This window comes from Schistocerca piceifrons, chromosome 3, assembly GCF_021461385.2.
Source record: "Schistocerca piceifrons isolate TAMUIC-IGC-003096 chromosome 3, iqSchPice1.1, whole genome shotgun sequence".
NCBI classification, from domain to species: domain Eukaryota; kingdom Metazoa; phylum Arthropoda; class Insecta; order Orthoptera; family Acrididae; genus Schistocerca; species Schistocerca piceifrons.
In genome coordinates, this window is record NC_060140.1 from 649,221,030 (window position 1) to 649,241,025 (window position 19,996).

At 38.9% G+C, this 19,996-nt stretch overlaps 1 protein-coding gene across 1 annotated transcript in view; it reads left to right on the plus strand.

Moving 5' to 3' along the window:
* Window positions 1–19,996, plus strand: part of LOC124789327 (gem-associated protein 5) — a 366,866-nt gene that overhangs the window by 22,282 nt on the left and 324,588 nt on the right. Inside the window, exon 3 of the mRNA XM_047256646.1 lies at window positions 7,192–7,417. Within this exon, the coding sequence (XP_047112602.1) occupies window positions 7,192–7,417 (226 nt within the window). The remainder of the gene's footprint in view (window positions 1–7,191; window positions 7,418–19,996) is intronic.

A 19,996-nucleotide genomic window follows, 5' to 3' on the forward strand; every position in this document is an offset into this window, starting at 1 on the left:
ACTCCAGATTTCCCCTCTAACATCTCTTCATCTTGCCTACTCACGTATACCTACGAAGTGCATCCCCCATCCACAGCTCTGTCTTGAGGTATGATAACGTTCAAAAGATTCTGCTGACCCTGCAGCCCTCCACTGCCAGTTGTTCTCCATTTTCAGTGCATTTTGGGATTCAGTAGCAGTCTATACTGATGGCTTGATGTGTGCTGGTCTCGTTGGCTTTGCCTACCTTAATGAGGGATTTAATTAACTCCGCTCCTTGCCCTATGGCTGCAGTGTTTTCACTGCGGAATTGGTAACTCTCTCTCGTGCTCTTGAGCATATCCATTCCTGCTCTGTTGACTCTGTCCTTATCTGTAGTAACACTTTGAGCAGTTTACAAACTCTTGACCAGTATTACCCTTTCCATCCCTTGGTCCTGATTTTCCTGGATTCCCTTGGTGCCCTCAAACAATGTGTACACTCAGTAGTCTTTGTCTGGACCCCAGGTCACATTGTGATCCCGGCGAACAAAATCACTGACAGACTGACTAAATTAACTATTGGCAAACTTCCTCACAATCAGTTTCCGACATTGGACCATCGATCGGTATTATGCCATGAAGTTCTGATTTTGTGCCAGACTTATAATCTTCCTGACATGTGTCTGCAGCTCATGGTCTCGTGGTTGCGTTCTTGCTTCCCGAGCATGGGGTCTTGGGTTCGATTCCCGGCGGGGTCAGGGATTTTCATCTGTCTCGAGATGATTGGGTGTTTGTGTTGTCCTCATCATTTCATCATCATTCATGAAAGTGGCGAGATTGGACTGAGCGAAGGTTGGAAATTTGTACTGGTGCTGACAACCGCGCAGTTGAGTGCCCCACAAACTGATCATGACTACCCTTGGTGTTTGCAGATGATGCCACAGTGGTCCACTCCAGCCCTCGCCCTATCTGCTCTTGTGCTCTTTTGCCCCCTTCTCATGTACTATTTTTAACTTTATGTTCTTCCTTTGTTTTCCTGTGCTTCTTTCACCCTGTTTGTGTCGCTAGTCTTTTCTGGGTGTTGTCAGGTGGGGTGCCTCTGGTAAGTGGGGGAGGTTGTTCGCCGTTGCACTTTATGCCTTTGGTGGCCTCCGGCTACTCCCTTGGTGGGGCATCTAACCTGCCTTTCTTCCTTTCCCTCCTTTTCTTCTTCCTTGTTCCTTTTCTTGGCTTTGTTGACCTTCAGTAGATCATGGGGTAGCACATTTTGTATTGTCGCGAAATAGGGGAGAGTGTCACTCAAATGATACTGGATTTGGGGTGGACATCATTAAAACAAAGGCATTTTTTGTTTCTCCTCCAAATGCGAAAATATTTTGCTATGTAGAGAAAAATGATCACCATAATCAAATAAGGGAAATCAGAGCTTGTTCGGAAAGATATAGGTGTTCATTTTTTCCGCGCAGTATACGAGATTGGAATAACGGAGAATTGTGAAGGTGGTTCGATGAACCCTCTGCCAGGCACTTAAATGTGATTTGCAGAGTATCAGTGTAGATGGGGTTTCTTTCCTTTGGTTTTGCACACTAGGTCCTCCTTTGGTGTTTAGTTTTGTTGGCTTGTCTGTTAATGGTAGGAGAGATTGACAACCTCGTAGTTTGGTCACTTTAATGATTAAACCAACCAACCAACCATCTGTTAGTAGATTGAATTGAATTGCTCCTTATCTAACATCATGAAGTGTCTTACCTGCAGGTTATAGGGAGCAGCAGGTTATAGGGAGCAGAGTTCATCTGATCCAATTTAAAAGGTAGTTTTAAAAGTGGTTTGCATTATGCGTTCCAGTTGTATGTTTCAAGAAGTCCTACTTGCTTGGAGATTTTTTATGCCATCCACTGTAAGGGGATGGGGTTTGCCAATGGTGCCTACAGGATCAGCTTCATACCAAAATACTTTACTACATCTGGCATTTTTTGTTGCAGCGGAAACTTATCATGAAATTTCAATCACAAACTTTCTCCTCCAAATGCGAAATTTCAATTACTACCTATCTGGCAGCAACTCCTGTTGGTGTGAAAGGCATGATCTTGTCAGACCCATAATTACCAGTATTTCACCTGGTTGAATGCCGAGCCATGAAACCAACATTTTCAAATTCCCTCACATGTGGGATTTGCACAAGAGCTGACCTACTGATACTAGTGGCAAAATTCCAGACCTCCAGGAATGGTATCAGGTGCCAATCTAGATATTCAACAGGTCCAATCTCTGGGAACATATTTTTAATTTCATTCATAGAATGATTTTATTAATAAGATACTTGTGCTGGAGTTGTCTGTGTGTGTGTGTGTGTGTGTGTGTGTGTGTGTGTGTTTGTTGGATGTTCATTCACTTTACCTTCCATCATCATTACCATGCATTAGAAAACTATTGCTGGATAAGGAGGTCTTATATGCGTCTCCATGTACTAATGTATTCAGCTGCACTTATCCATGTTGATGCTGTATGTATTTTGATGTCATCTACCAACCTTCCATTAGGTCATTGCCTCAGTCTTTTGTTATTTTTTGGAGTCCAACAACAAACTTCCTTGGCCCATCTAGCATCTATACATACAGCTACATGTACTGTCCACCTCCATTTCATTTTTATTGGAGTCAGAATTCTGTCTCCAACTCCAGTCAGTTTTAGATAGTTTTTCACATTAAAAGTCCATGTCTTGCAGTCACAAATGGTACAACTTTCAGTAATGGGCACTTGGGAAGCTTAATTTTGAAAAGTAATTTACCAAATGTACTGTAGGCTGATTTTACTTTCCTGTTTATTTCATTTTCTGACCATCCAGGCAAAGTCTTAAACTGCCCTTATTATTAGCTGAAAAGAACCAGTTTTGCTTATTCCTTACGTCAATTTGTTTTCTGGATTGCAAAGGAAGTGCTCTAGCAGAGTGACTAACTTGTTCAGAGTGTACTCTCATAAACCACGTTTGTTGTTTTGCTTTCGATTGCAAATAATAATAATAACAAGTTTTGCAGTTCTTCAACATGAGAACATGCTACACGAGTTGGCTGTAGTAAAAACGTGATTATTTTAAATTCACCGTGCAACAGTAGAATGTTTTCCTTTAAACTTTTTTGATAGTCACATTGTACACTAGTCTTACTGGAAAGTGGAGCCTTAAAAAGCTGAATGGTAAGTTAGTTGAAACTAGTGGAATTCATGATGTGAAATCTGATTTGCCTTTTTTTCTGATTAGTATTTTCACTTCTATGATGTTGTTTGGAAACATTTTTGTGAGGACATACCGGGAACACTGAGTGAATCATCGTCGTCGTCATCATCATCATTATTATTATTATTATTATTATTATTATTATTATTGTTATTATTATTCACATACGGGCCCAAAAGGACCACTCGAGATACAATCCATCAATGTCACTTTTGATGGTTGGCCTTCCTTTGTGTCCAAATTTGTTTCATTCTTTCAGAATGAAGTTTCTTTCTTTCACCAGACCATGGTGTTCCAGTCCGTTTTCTAATTTCCCTCTGCCCAACTTTCCAAGCAAATATCCTTTGCCTGAACGTTTTTCTATCTGTAACATCTGCTTGAGCAATATCAGCTACTTTAAGATCCTCCCTAATAGCAGTGATCCATTTAATTGGCTCAGTTTTGGCTGTATTTATTTTTTCGTAGAATTCTACTATTTGTTTTGTCAACCTAGTGGGTGCCATTCTTTTAATGTGTCCATAATATTTAAATCTTTGTTTTCTCATGTCACCATTTATGTCTGCGTATTCTTCTATTTCCTTATTACTTCTCAGCCTATAAGTTTTCCCATCAGTAATTTTGGGGCCTAATATTTTCCTAACAATATTTTTTTTTTTCTTTTCAATTTCTTCAATATTCCTCTTTCTATTTAATGTTTCTGTTTCATAAGTACATTCAGGTTTAATTACAGTGTTGTAATGCTTAAGTTTACTGAATGTAGAAAGTGATTTTTTTATTATAAATATTTTGTATTAATCTGAATGCAGTTGTCATTTTTTGTCAGCAATCTTCGTTCTCAACTTTTTCCAGAGTGTTTTCTTGTATGATTTCCCCCAAGTATTCAAACTGAGAAACCCTTTTTATTTTTCCATATTTTGTGTTCAAAAACTTTGGTGCTTGTTTGTTGCGTGTATGAATATATTCCGTTTTTTCGAATGATATTTGTAGTCCTACTTCTTCCGCAACTTCTTTAAGAATTTCAGTTTGTTTTGAGCTGTGGTAATATCCCTAGTTAAGATTGTTAGATCATCTGCAAAGGTGAGGCAATCTACTCTAAATTGATTGATTGATCTATGGTTTGACTTGACTTTTGCTCTCGCCATTCTGTAATCACCTATTCTAAAACACAGTTAAACAGTAATGGGGAGAGTTCATCTCCCTGTTTAACACCAGTCTTTGTATCAAATGGTTCAGAAATTTCTGCCATGAATTCAAGTTTAGCACTAACGTCAGTTAATGTTTCCTTAATCAGTGTTAGAGTTTTATTATCTAGCCCTTGCTCCTTTAAAATTTGGAAAAGAGATTCATGATCAACTGAGTCATAGGCCTTTTTAAAATCCACAAATGTACATACAACATTGTTACCAGAAATCCTTTGGTACCTAAGGATTAGTTTTAAATTGTTTTGGACAGGATCTGTGTGGTCAAAAGCCTACTTAGTATTCACCAGTTTTAAGCTGTAACTGTTCTGCTTGATAGAGTAAATAATGCGAGATAATTTTTTATGTGACCAGGAGAAGAGATACTCTTCTGTAATTATTAACAGCAGTTCTATCCCCTTTTTGTGCAATAGATGGATTAGGGCAGTTTTCCAGTCCTCAGGTATTTTCTCAATTTGCCAGATATGTCCTATTAGTTGAGCGATCTCTCTCCTAGTGTTAGAGCCAGCTGAAGTTAGTAGTTCTGCAACAAAACAGTTTTCCCCAGATACTTTATTGTTTTTAAAACTCTTAATTTGTTTAATTATTTCGATTTTGTTGGGTTCTTTAGAGTTAGGGTTGGAGTTATTAATTTGCAGTGGTTGGAATTTATTCACTGGTTCTGTTTCTCAAAATAATTAGCAAGTACCTTACAATTTTCCTGGTTGTTAGGAGCCAAACAGTAATTTTCATTTTTGTAGCAAAGACTTTGAGGTAGGTAACCAGTTAGTTTTGTTTTGAATGTTCTATAAAAGTTTCTTGTATTGTTCTTTTGGAAGTCTTTTTCGATTTCTAAAAGTTGGGTATTTTTGTAGTTTCTTTTAGTCTGTCAGATTAATTTAGATGTTTCTTTTTTTTTTACTGTTAGAAAGATGATGTACATATTTTCACTTTTGTTGCTATTCCAGTTTTTGAATGCCGTATGCCCAGACTTAACTGCAGTTTCACAATCCGCTTTACACCAAGGGTGTTTTTGTTTCTTTGGAAGCAGAATTAAATTTTGTGCTGTTGTAATGAACTCTTCTTTTAGGCTTTGCCAATTAGTGAATTGTTTTTTGTCAAGTTTGCTTGTTAGAGTTAGGGTTATTTTAGCAGTGTCAAATTTTGGTATAACAATTTTTGTTTTGAAGAGTTTTTGAGGTTGATGTTTTACTGTTATTCGCATTAAGTAATTGTCAGAATCTATATTAGCCCCTTTCCTAACTTGGACGTTTAAAATTTCTCTGTAGTTAGGGTATGAAATTGCTACATGATGGATTTGAAAAAATTCCCCAATAAATGTATTGGGTGCCTGCCAAGTTTCTTGTTTGGAAGGGTTCTTTTTAAACTGTGATGACATGATTTTAAGGAAAATTTTTGCATATTTCAACAAGTCCTTGACCATTTTGGTTTATCCATTTACACACTGGAAATCCACCCTCTATTATGAGCATTAAAATTGTAACATTGTTTGAGGGAGTTTTCGGGATGATGCTTTCTAACATTTCCCAAACTTCATTAACTTCTTCAGGTTTTTTATGGTGATCCTCATTGACTGGCATATGGGCATTAATTAAAATGTGTGCCTTATTTGCACATTCAAGAGAAATTGTCATTAGTCTGCTATTAATTGGTTTTACCTCCATTATTGATTTAAAAATATTTTTGGAGACTGCAAAAGCAAGTCCCAGATGTCGTGTATTATTAAGTATTTTTTTTTATCAGTTTTACTTTTAAAAAGACACTAATTGCTGAAATCCATGGTGTTATTGTCCATCATTTGTGTTCCTGGAATTGGCAGAATTTGAATATTCTATTCTTTTAATGTATCTCCCAATTTATGAAGTTTACCTGGTTGCAAAAGTGTTGGTATGTTAAGTGTTGGAAAAAAATTATTTCTTTCTGTTTTAAGTTGACCAGAGACTCGGACACCCTCTGTTGAATCACACTGCAGTTTAACCTGGCTGCCTCAGAATCCGAAAGACCAGTTGTGACAGTAATACTGGCAGTGAATTGACCACCTGGGGTAATACTGTGATTATCAAAATGCTCCGTGGTGATTGTACCTGAAATCTTGTGGGGTTGAGTAGACTCATTGAGTGAACTCAGTATGTTAAGCCTGGAAGGGTTAGTTCCAGAATATAAATTTCAGCCACACCACTGGTGAACTGACATTGACCCCTTTGCCACTTGCTACAACACAGAAATAAAGTTGATTTGGTTTTATTTTGCCTTGGTCCACGACTGCTTATTCTGTAGTCGCAGCTATCTTTATTATATTGCACAACTCATTGGGTAAGACGATTTTTCCAGAGTGAAGATCAATGTGATATGTACCATTTCCAAGTTGCATCCCAGAACATTCAAGAATATTGTAGAACATTTGAAAATATTCATAAACACTGAGAAATATTCATAAAAGCTTGAGAACATTATAGAACAGTCCCATATTTTTTCCATGAAATGTATATTGACGAAAAAAAGACAAATGATACCCCAGTGACCACCAGGATGTGATGGTGATCAGTTCACTCATATCTCTGCAACCACATCATCAACTCCCACACAATCACTATAGTGCACAATGGGGAAAGTTAATTTACAGTGAAGTGGCCTATTTGTGAAAAGTGTGACAGGAGCATCTGTCAGAGAAAGCTTGCAAACCTATATCTAACAGAAATGCAAAATAATGTGCCAGTATTTGAACATATTTGTTTCACAATTTTTACTGTTACCCAACTGAATACAGCTGTTACAACATCTAAAATAGTTTCTTTGGTAGGTGATGGTAAAATTCTGTATCGAATGCGTGGTCATTCGACAGAAGTTGTATCACTGTCATGGTGCCCTGTCAGCCAAAATGTGTGCAGTCAGCAAGAGGAGAACAAAGACATGTTGCTTGCATCAGGTGGAAAAGACAAAGAAGTCTACATCTGGCGTGCTGGAGGTGATGGCCGCTACGAGCTGTTGCTGAATTTACCTGATGCTCCTTTAACTGGTCAACACAGGTTTGGAAGCTTGGAATCTTCTGCAGTTGCCGAAATTTACCAATATATTTAAAAAGATTATTATTTGTAAAATAAGCAACTTTTGATATGTTCTCATTTGAGTGAATTTTTATTAATGCATTGTGCAGGTTTTGGTAATAGTGATATCTCTTATAGTTTTCTGCTAATAATGGTAACTGTTACAGTTTGATTACAAATGTGAAAAGTTTAATCTAGGAGAAGACATATCAGATCTGATAAAGGTGCTGTGCACAGTAGCTGTCTATCTAAAAATCTTGGAAAGTATCAAATCATTTTGAATACAGAACTGTTTGAAATTTAGTGCCTTATTATAGATTTCTGCCAAGCATTTCAGGGTGATCATTTTGCCTAGGTGACAATTTTCATTTGTGTAACATTTACTGTATAGTTAAACTGATATTCATCTACCCTGTAGCGTAGAGGACAATGAGGCACGTCAATCTTTTGCCATATGGAACTTTGCGTACTGCCTCACTCTCCAGTAGTCCCTTCTCCTGCAGTGAATCTTCAGATCAGCCTTAAAAAGTCATTTTTGAGGGCTTTAGTCCTATCTTATCTCTCACTTTTACTTCCTCCATTTACCTTATCAAGCAGTCTTTTGACATCTACTGGAGATGTCCAGACCGCTTCAGTACTTGCTTGTGTAAGTTTTCGCTAGCACCTTTCACTTAAGTTTTTCCGAATGACAATGTTTTGAAACTTACCTATGCCAGTTTGGTTTTGCAATTTTGGAAGTATCTTATTGCTTCTCCTTGCATCTTTTTTGCACTCTTACATCCCATCAAATATTTACATCCATGTTCTTCATCTGTTTGTGTTATTAATCAGGGATCAGCTTATATATTAACTTTAAACTCGCCAGTGATGTTCTGTGATGTCATTGCCAAACTTCCTGTGTCTGTGTGCTTGGAGATTCAATTTAGAAGCCTCTGCTACTGCTCATTTAACTGAAAACTCATCACTTTAGCCTGTTGTCAGGTACAAGCGGACTCAATCTGCTTAGAAAGGAGAGTGAGTACACGAGTTTACAAGTATGACTGCACACTGAGGCATTGCTGCAACATACGGAATTGCTGGACGTGATGATTGTCTCGTGTGTGTGTGTGTGTGTGTGTGTGTGTGTGTGTGTGTGTGTGTGTGTGTGAAAGAGGGGGGGAGAGAGAGAGAGAGAGAGAGAGAGAGAGAGAGAGAGAGAGAGAGAGAGAGAGAGAGAGAGGAGGAAAATGTCAATATTCAGGGATATGACAGGAATGCTTGTTTGAAGCAAAAAATTTCATATCAACATAAGCCCTATTCCAGATGGTTTCTGAGATAGAACACATTTAATGTACATTTGCTTTTGATATAATAATATGCATATATGTGTTTTACCTACCCAAACTCTGTGGCTTCTTATTTGAGCCCAACCTACCTTGTTGCCTGGAACCTCTTTGCTCAGGATGCCTTTCTGCCATGGAACTAGTGTGCTGAATGCATTTTCATCCATGGTGCGATGTAAGTGAAGTAGTGCGAGGGATTGAGAGTGTATCAGAGGGAAGCATCAGTTAACTGTGTTTGTACATTTACTGGTTAAAATTCCACACATCTTTATTAATGAAGATTATGCAGATATGGCAGACATTTATGGTTTGTGCAATGGTTGTACTGCTGCTGCTGAAGAAGAATACTGTCAGCACTTTCAGACATCTGGAATTCCTGGTCATAGAGAGTTTACTAGAGCTTTCTGTGCATTACATGAAACAGGGATTTTTTCAAGTTCCCATTTTCCGTAACACACTGTTGAAATGGTGCAGTGTGGTCCAACTACCGCAACACAGCTACCTTCTGTGCGAATCTATGTCCCACGGGCACATGCTGATAGTTATTAAAGCACATGGTTTAATGTTTAACCTGACAATGTATTGAATAATACAGAAAAAATGATGACGTTTGTAAAATGTGTTCTATCTCAGAAACAATTTGGAATAGAACATAACATATTCATATGAAGTTTTTTCCTTCAGTTGGTTGTTCCTGCCGTATCCCTGAAAATTAACTATTCAATCAGGGTAACCCTGTATGTATATGTGTAATGGGCAGTCAAATGAAAACCAAACAGACTGAAAAAAGTAAGTAAACTGTTTATTATTACAAATGTAGTAAATGTAACTGTAATACATTTGTTCCAGTGTGAGAAAAAATTGTCAATGACTTCATGGCAAAAAGTTTGCAGTTGCCTACAGAATCATGATTGTACCCAAGGGTGTATCTCTTTGTCCAAGGCAAGTCAGTGGGCACAAATGTCTTTCTTCAGGGCACCAAAAATTTGCAAATCACAAGGGAAGAGATCAGGACTATGGAGGATGTGTAAGGGTTTCCCAGCAAAACTTCTGCACGGTAGTTGAAACAACAGGCATACCAGCTCCTGGAAAGTCATGACCTCCTTCGACTGCAAGGGCCTGCTTCTCATCCACTTTCCGGAACACGGCAACACGTTTAATGCACAGTAGCACGTGGACACTTTGTAAAAATTGAAACTTGCCCTTGAGTCCAAATGCTCAAGAATGTTGACAGATACCATCGTTCTCTTGGTGGATAATGCTGGCCCACATGTTGCCAAGGATATATTGAATATGCTGCAGAAGTTTTGCTGGAAGCCGTTAAATGTCCTCCATAAGGGTCCATTCTCTCCCCATGTGGTTTCCATATGTTTGGAGCTCTGAAGAATGACATTCATGGCTCTCTATTTGCTCCAAAGAGCTGCACACCTGAGTATAATCATGATTCTGTAGGCAATGGCAAACACATTGCCATGTAGCCATTGACTGTCTTGTGTCACAATGGGATGTAGATGTTAACAGTTATGATGGTATATATCTGGGGATTGTGAGGGCCATCCATTAAGTACCCTGTCTGCCAATCCGTTCATCAAATTTTTTCATCTAGGAAGTCCGTGACAGTAACTGCATAGTGCTGGGGTGCCCCATCCTGTCACTACATAAACTTTCCTGTGTTCTAAAAATGGACTATTCTCCATTGCCACAAGTGGATTTGTAGAATCCCAGTAGACACAGTTATGTCTGCTCACTCTGCCATTCACCTAAAAAGTTGCTTTGTCACTCCAATGAATACTTTTGCACAACTTACATCTTGATTTTTGTCGCAGTGTGTATAAAATACAGAATTCCATACGCCTATCTTGATCATTTTCATTTAGGGTTTGAAGTAAAGTAGGCCTATATGATCTCTTTCAGGTGTTTCTGAATTCTTTGTGGGCTTGGTTGTGCAATTCCATAATCCTTGGACACTTTTCTTTGAGGTTTAGTCAGTAGCAGACTTTGGCGTACCTAAATGAAGGTGCAATTCCATAATCCTTGGACACTTTTCTTTGAGGTTTAGTCAGTAGCAGACTTTGGCCTACCTAAATGAAGAAGCTCCACCATTGACACAGTCTCTTCAAATCTTAATAAATCCAATTTGCAGATATCTTGTTAAGATGGAGATTGGATGTTTGGAAAACATTATATTAAAATCACACTAATCACTGTAATTATGACCATGTTTCTATCTTGTTCGCAAAACAAATGTGCACACTGTTGTGTAGTTAACTTTCCGTTCATTGTTTCTCAGATAACAACAGTTAACAAAACTTCAAGCTCCACTACACACAGCAGGCGGCTACACAGGTAGCAGGGGTTGTGTGGCGTGGACTAGGCGGTTTTTTAGGTTAGATGGCCTCGGGCAAGTACAGAAAGGGCAACAGCCTCAAAGGGTGCGGGGCAAAGTCAGGACATGCAGGGACCAAGCAGCAATCGGTATTGTAATTGTAAACTGTCGAAGCTGCATTGGTAAAGTACCAGAACTTCAAGTGCTTATAGAAAGCACTGAAGCTGAAATCGTTATAGGTACAGAAAGCTGGCACACTGGACTCACATTCGGGAGGACGACGGTTCAATCCCGCGTCCGGCCATCCTGATTTAGGTTTTCCGTGATTTCCCTAAATCGCCCCAGGCAAATGCCGGGATGGTTCCTTTCAAAGGGCACGGCCGACTTCCTTCCCCGTCCTTCCCTAATCCGATGAGACCGATGACCTCGCTGTCTGGTCTCCTTCCCCCAAAAAACCAACCAACAGAAAGCTGGCTGAAGTCAGAGATAAATTCTGCCGAAATTTTTACAAAGGCACAGACAGTGTTTAGAAAGGATAGATTTCATGAAACCGGTGGTGGCGTGTTTGTCGCTGTTAGTAGTAGTTTATCCTGTAGTGAAGTAGATGTGGATAGTTCCTGTGAATTATTATGGGTGGAGGTTACACTCAACAACCGAGCTAGGTTAATAATTGAATCCTTTTACCGACCTCCCGACTCAGCAGCATTAGTGGCTGAACAACTGAAAGAAAATCTGGAATACATTTCACATAAATTTTCTCAGCATGCTATAGTCTTAGGTGGAGATTTCAGTTTACCAGATATAGACTGGGACACTCAGATGTTTAGGACGGGTGGTAGGGACAGAGCATTGAGTGACATTATACTGAGTGCACTATCCGAAAATTACCTCTAGCAATTAAACAGAGAACCAACTCGTGGAGATAACATCTTGGACCCACTGATAACAAACAGACCCGAACTTTTCGACTCTGTAAGCGCAGAGCAGGGAATCGGTGATCATAAGGCCATTGCAGCATCCCTGAATATGGAAATAAATGGGAATATAAAAAAAAGGGGGGGAAGGTTTATCTGTTTAGCAAGAGTAATAGAAGGCAGATTTCAGACTACCTAGCAGATCAAAACGAAAATTTCTGTTCTGACACTGACAATGTTGAGTGTTGATGGAAAAAGTTCAGGGCAATCGTAAAATGCTCTTTCAGACAGGTACGTGCTGAGTTAAACTGTGAGGGACGGGAAAAACCCACCATGGTTCAACAACAAAGTTAGGAAACTACTGCGAAAGCAAAGAGAGCTTCACTGCAAGTTTAAACGCAGCCAGAACCTCTCAGACAAACAGAAGCTAAACAATGTCAAAGTTAGCATAAGGAGGGCTATGTGTGAAGCGTTCAGTGAATTCGAAAGTAAAATTCTATGTACTGACTTGACAGAAAATCCTAGGAAGTTCTGGTCTTACTTTAAATCAGTAAGTGGCTCGAAACAGCATATCCAGACACTCCGGGATGATGATGGCAGTGAAACAGAGGATGACACGCGTAAAGCTGAAATACTAAACACCTTCTTCCAAAGCTGTTTCACAGAGGAAGACCGCACTGCAGTTCCTTCTCTAAATCCTCGCACAAACGAAAAATGGCTGACATCGAAATAAGTGTCCAAGGAATAGAAAGGCAACTGGAATCACTCAACAGAGGAAAGTCCACTGGACCTGACGGGATACCAATTCGATTCTACACAGAGTACTCTAAAGAACTTGGCCCCATTCTAACAGCCGTGTTAAGCACGTCTCTAGAGGAACGGAAAGTTCCAAATGATTGGAAAAGAGCACAGGTAGTCCCAGTATTCAAGAAGGGTCGTCGAGTAGATGCGCAAAACTATAGACCTATATCTCTGATGTCGATCTGTTGAAGAATTTTAGAACATGTTTTTTGCTCGCGTATCATGTCGTTTCTGGAAATCCAGAATCTACTCTGTAGGAATCAACATGGATTCCGGAAACAGCGATCGTGTGAAACCCAACTCGCTTTATTTGTTCATGAGTCCCAGAAAATATTAGATACAGGCCACCAGGTAGACGCCATTTTCCTTGACTTCTGGAAGGCGTTCGATACAGTTCCGCACTGTCGCCTGATAAACAAAGTAAGAGCCTACGGAATATCAGACCACCTGTGTGGCTGGATTGAAGAGTTTTTAGCAACTAGAACACAGCATGTTGTTATCAATGGAGAGACGTCTACAGACATTAAAGTAACCTCTGGCGTGCCACAGGGGAGTGTTATCGGAACATTGCTTTTCACAATATATGTAAATGACCTAGTAGATAGTGTCGGAAGTTCCTTGTGGCTTTTCGTGGATGATGCTGTAGTATATAGAGAATAGAAAATTGCAGCGAAATGCAGGAAGATCTGCAGCGGATAGGCACTTGGTGCAGGGAGTGGCAACTGGCCCTTAACATAGACAAATGCAATTTATTGCGAATACATAAAAAGAAGGATCCTTTATTGTATGATTATATGATAGCAGAACAAACACTGGTAGCAGTTACTTCTGTAAAATATCTGGGAGTATGCGTGCGGAATGAATTGAAGTGGATTGATCATATAAAATTAATTGTTGGTAAGGCGGGTACCAGGTTGAGATTCATTGGGAGAGTCCTTAGAAAATGTAGTCAATCAACAAAGGAGGTGGCTTACAAAACACTCGTTTGACCTGTACTTGAGTATTGCTCATCAGTGTGGGATCCATACCAGGTCGGGTTGACAGAGGAGATAGAGAAGATCCAAGAAAAGCTATGCGTTTCGTCACAGGGTTATTTGGTAAGCGTGATAGCGTTACGAAGATGTTTAGCAAACTCAAGTGCCAGACTCTGCAAGAGAGGCACTCTGCATCGCGGTGTAGCTTGCTGTCCAGGTTTTGAGAGGGTGCGTTTCTGGATGAGGTATCGAATATATTGCTTCCCCCTACTTATACCTCCTGAGGAGATCATGAATGTAAAATTAGAGAGATTCGAGCGCGCATGGAGGCTTTCCGGCAGTCGTTCTTCCCGCGAACCATACGCGACTGGAACAGGAAAGGGAGGTAATGACAGTGGCATGTAAAGTGCCCTCCGCCACACACCGTTGGGTAGCTTGCGGAGTATAAATGTAGATGTAGATGTAGTGGCAACTGATTTTTGGCTCAGTCCATAGATGACATTCTCATTGCATGAAGTTCAGAAAAAGAACACTTGCGACATCCAACCACTCATTTTGAACATCTTGCTAAGTTGGTCTGAAGATTAAAGTAGGGAAGTCTGTTTGGCACTCAGAAAATAAACTCTTTAGGCTACATTATTAAGCCAGAAGGTGTCAAACCAGACTTGGAGAGAGTATCAGGCATTGTAAAAACACCTCATCCAGAAATAATGAATCAATTGCAACCATTTCTTGGCACACCCTACATCTTCACCATCTTCTTGAATGTGCTACACAAAACAAAACTTTTCTAAATGACCATCTGGAGGGATGTAAGAAAAATGACAAAAGGAACATAGAGTAGACTCCATAAACAACTGAACAATTTGAAAAATAAAATGAAAATCTAGTCCAAGCTGCACTGCTAACTTTCCTAATTGTTGGGTATGAGTGTGCATTATTTGTGAATCCATTATTTTTCACCACAGGAGCAGCCCTACAAAAGAGTCGTAGACTCATTGTGAACCTCCTTAGCCTCAGCACTGCAATTAACATTCTCTGGTTACCCCTTTGGCAAGATCACCAGACTTAAAAGTTTCAGCATCAGTACAAATAGATTCACACACACTTTCCGTATGTTCATTACTCATCATATTATTTGTATCATAAAGATCAAAGTTATCATCATCATCATTAACACTTTCACCCCCTCCTCCCCCCAACATTCTTACTCGTCTCTTCACTGTGTAGATTATGAAAACATTCTACATCTAGTCTACATTCATATCTTCATCCAGTTTCTAAATCTCTCCTATTGCCTTCAAAAAATTTCTATCAAAATGTAATCTACCCATCTGCTGAGCCCCCTTACTATTGAATCCCCCTATGTATATCTCGCAAAGAGACCATGAGGATAAAATCAGAGAGATTAGAGCCCACACAGAAGCATACCGACAATCTTTCTTCCCACGGACAATACAAGACTGGAATAGAACCGGGAGAACCGATAGAGGTACTCAAAGTACCCTCCACCACACACCGTCAGGTGGCTTGCGGAGTATGGATGTAGATGTAGATGTAGATTTCACATTACCATCCTTGGTCCTATAGTGTTTTGCCTGATTCCAGTGTTTTCTCTCACTCCAAACTAACAGACACCTATTGAGGTAACCTTCAGTCGTCCTGATCAGTGCCTCTGTTGTCTTGTCTCAAGTTATGGTATTCCCTCCTCTCTCTCCCATGGTCTTTTCGTGTTATCTATTTCTCTGTTACTCTTCATGTCTCTATCACTCCATTGATTGTCCCTTCTATTTCCTCATTTCTGAAGTCATTCCCATCGCTCATCACATAGTTATCCCGATTATTACTCTGATTCCACCAGTGTGGTTGATATCTCTAATTCATACGAAAGTTACTGTCTTTTGCTTTCCATTTCGTTCTAAGGTGCTGTTGATTTTGTCCATGTATTTTCGGAATTACTCTGCAAATTTGTGTAGTCCATACACAAGTCCCCGCTGTGCTCTATTTGGAAATCTTTTCAATGCATCAATTTGAGTGAGTTCATTACATGGTTTGTTTAAATGAATTAGTCTCCTAAGTTGTTTTTTGCAAAATGAAATTGCTTGCCTGCCCCTTTCTATAAATCGCTCCATTCAAAAATTCACTCTTTATTCTTACTTGCTCTGTTTCAGACCAAAATGTATTAAAAGAATACCTCTTAGATTCATCATAAGACATATCAGTATTAATATTTTGATTTACCCATGATAGTGCCTACTTATCCAAAAACTTCTTTACAAATTTGATTTTTAAATCCTCAGTCATACTACTTGCAAAGTTTCCCCTACATTGGGTAAAAAATCAGTAGGGTCAATTGTACTGTCACCTGGAAATTGCTTAAGCAAAAGCAAGCACGATTGTTACTAAAGCTTTTAGCTACAAAATTTTCCTGCAACTCAATAAATTTCTTGTTCATATCATTTGTTTTGCTACTTTGGAGTCTAATCCGATACTATTATTACAATGATTGTCTAATTTTCTGACTTCTTATTTATTACATTTTTTTGTTAAAAAGTAATTTTCTTCATAATTTTCTGATCAACTATGAAATTGTGTTCAGTACGAGTAATTTCCATGATGAGTTGTGTCAGGAGTACCATCTTTAGTTTCCACAAACACAAAACCTTTTTCCAATCTGTTTCTTCTTCATTTTTAAGCTTTGTTAGCTCCTCTTTGTTTTTAAATGATTAATGGAAAATCTCATATAAGATATGAAACAAATACTAACAAAGAGATAGAGGGGCTGGCCAGTACTTACCTCAGCTCAGTACAGCCGATAGATACACATAAAACAGAACTGAAAATTTACATTCCTAGCTTTCGGAACTTTGTTCCTTCATCAGGGAGGAGAGAGGGGAAGTTTGAAGCTGGCACAGTACTTACAGTAGAATATCTTTGGCTTCCCTCTGACAACCATGCCTCCATCCTTGCTACCCTCCCTGTTTACCTTTCCCTGTTGCTTCATAACCTGGGTTGTGAGTAACTGAATCCACTTTCCCTTCTTCCCTTTTTTCCCCTCTCTCCTCCCTGATGAAGGAACAAAGTTCCGAAAGCTAGGAATGTAAATTTTCAGTTCTGTTTTATGTGTATCTATCGGCTGTACTGAGCTGAGGTAAGTACTGGCCAGCCCCTCTATCTCTTTGTTAGTACCTCTTTGTTTTTAGTTATTCTTGTGTTGCTATTTTCCAGTTGTGTTTTAAGGTCCTTCAGTGTATTGTTTCAGCAATTTGACCATCTAAGGTACTAGTTAAACTATTAGCTGTTTCGGTAATTCTGCCACCTAAAGCTACAGCTGTTTTAGTAATTCTACCAGTTATGTTCTTTGTTTCACCTATTAACCTTGACAATAATTCTACAATTCCACCGTTCAAGCCTGCAGCTTCAGTTATGTCAAAACCAAGAAACGATGGACAAGCACTCACATTACCACTTCCTGCTGCTCACTGTAACAAATCTATTTCTGTGCTACCTCATAGTTAACTTTGCTTTCACTTTCATTATCGGTGATGCTGTTGTTCAAACTCGAAACATTGTATACTACCTGTTCCTGATTTTCTGCTGGTACAATGCCTTGCTTACTCTTGCTTGCCATATTGATAAACAAACACAGTGCTAAATACTTTGAATGAAAATTTCAGTCCTCACACTAAAATTCTAGTTTTCAAACAAAATTTTTTACCACACATGAAAAAGAATAACAATCAAAGTACTTATCTTAATTGTCCATGATGACATAATTCCACTCCTAAAACACTTTTTTTTTTGTGTCCACTTTTCAGTTCTCGTCTCTCTATTCACTTTTTGGTGTCAATATATAATCCATTTCAGATTTCCATGCCAGTGCTTTCTTTTAAATTTTCCATTGTATCATCCATTATTGTATAAATCACCCTGAAAGTCAGAAAGCCAGCCGAAGTGGCCGTGCGGTTCTAGGCACTGCAGTCTGGAACCGCGAGACCGCTATGGTTGCAGGTTCGAATCCTGCCTCGGGCATGGATGTGTGTGATGTCCTTAGGTTAGTTAGGTTTAACTAATTCTAAGATCTAGGGGACTAATGACCTCAGAAATTGAGTCCCATAGTGCTCAGAGCCATTTGAATCATTTTTTGATTTGAAAGTCAGAATTCTGTAGGCAAAACCTCATTAGCAGGACAGCCATAATCCCAGACTGGACAGCCATAATCCCAGACTCTCCATCAAAATTAAAGTATCACAGGACTGTCTATGTGTTGTGGTTAGTAGAAAATACTTGTCTTCATTTTCAGTGAAGTCCAGTGCTGCAGTGTGATTATTATCTGCTCCAACAAATTTGCTGCAACTTCCTAAGCTGATCAGTCAGTCTAACAATTTATTATGCCAAGAGAAATTTTAAGTAAACAGCTTGACACGACGTTTCAGTTTCATAGTTACAAGATTATTGTAACTGTAACAGAAATATTTCTCTCGAAGCCATAACAAAACTGGCACTCAAAAACTTTAATAAAAATGACTCCCTCATGACTGAATCGCCACTGCTTACATATCATTCCAATAATTTCAGGTGACATCATGCATTATTACAGACAGAAAATTTAAAGTTTATAATCAAAAACCAGTTGGCGGTTTACAAACTGATAGTACTAAGCATTAATTCTCTCGTACCGTGCTCCAACATTAAGTTGTACTTGACTCTTAGTTTCTAATACTGAAATTTACAAACAATGTTCACTAACAATGTGTTTTACAAAGTCGCTTATATCATGAGAGTTATTAGCTTTTGCTAACATGTACATGACCAAGCAAGGTGGCACAATGGTTAGCCCACTGGGCACGCATTCAGGGGGATGATGGTTCAAACCCACGTCTGGCCATCCTGATTTGGGTTTTCTGTGATTTCCTTAAATCACTTCAGTTGAGTGCTGGGTTGGTTCTTGTGAAAGGGCACAGCCGACTCACTTCCCTATCCTTCCCTAATCCAATTGACATCACTGTTTGTTCGCGCGCCTCCTTCCCCTCCGGAATCAACCAAACAACCAGCCAGCCATATACATGAGTCCTTTACATAAATTCAAACAAAAAGTTAGTTTCACTTCTTGTGAAAAGTATTCTGGAATGACAAAATGAGAATTGTTTATGATTTATGTTCAAGTATCAATTACTAGCAGTCAAACCAAACCAGAGATGTTGTTGTACTCAATAAAATTGAAATTAATTTAATGACAAAATAATGAAGTGACCTTAAAAATGACCTGAATCGGACTGTAACAAAATTTATGTGAGCCAGTAAATGTGACAGCCCGACACCCGAGGTTAACACTTCATCGTACTTACATAAACAATCATATATTGGCAAATTTCATTCTTCACTTTTTTTTTTTTTTATTGTTCCTTGACTGTTTCCTTTTCTCCGTGTTGTTGATATTACGTATGTATCAGCAAATATTGGTTGCTCCTAATTTCAAAACATTAATAAATTGTACAATTCTTCTCCATGTTAAAATAATTCTTTTTTGCTGTTATCTTAATTATTGTTAGAAAAGTGGTCATTCTGTCAGAATTCTTGTTTACCTGTTGGTGGATCCACTGGTGTGGAAACCTATTTGTCGCTGCTTGGTCATTAGCCACTTAATTTTCAACTAATTTGAGTAACTCTGTGCTCTCTTTATCTACCAGCTGCCCCATTTTCTCCTCCGGCTAATTTCTAATTCTAACCTTAAAGTCTTCTAATGCTATAACTTCTGCAAGAGGGTCATTCACTGTGTTCTGAAGTTTTTCATAGAACCTTTCTTTATCCACATTCCTCTTATCATAATTAGTACCATACACCATGATGGAAGATGTTAGCTCTAAACTTGGATCCCATGTGCATTGTTGATACTACTCTTGCATTTTTTGTCTGTTTGATACTGACTCCACTATATGTGAATACAGAATTATTTTTTAGTGTTCCCATGCCTTGTACCTTCTTTTTTCTGTGTCCATTGGTCCTAACGCTATCAGCCTCACTCCCTCAAATACTTTTATCTCCAATTTCTCTTGCACGTGTATTCCATGTTCCACAAGTCTTTGTTACAGCTTGCACAAAAATAGCATAATGCCTTCACAGAAACACATTTTGGTTTTGAGCTGTGACCGAGGCCATCCCTCAGTTAACTGTTGTCTGCTGACCTGCACACTTCGAGGATTCTAGAATTTGCAGTTTCTTAA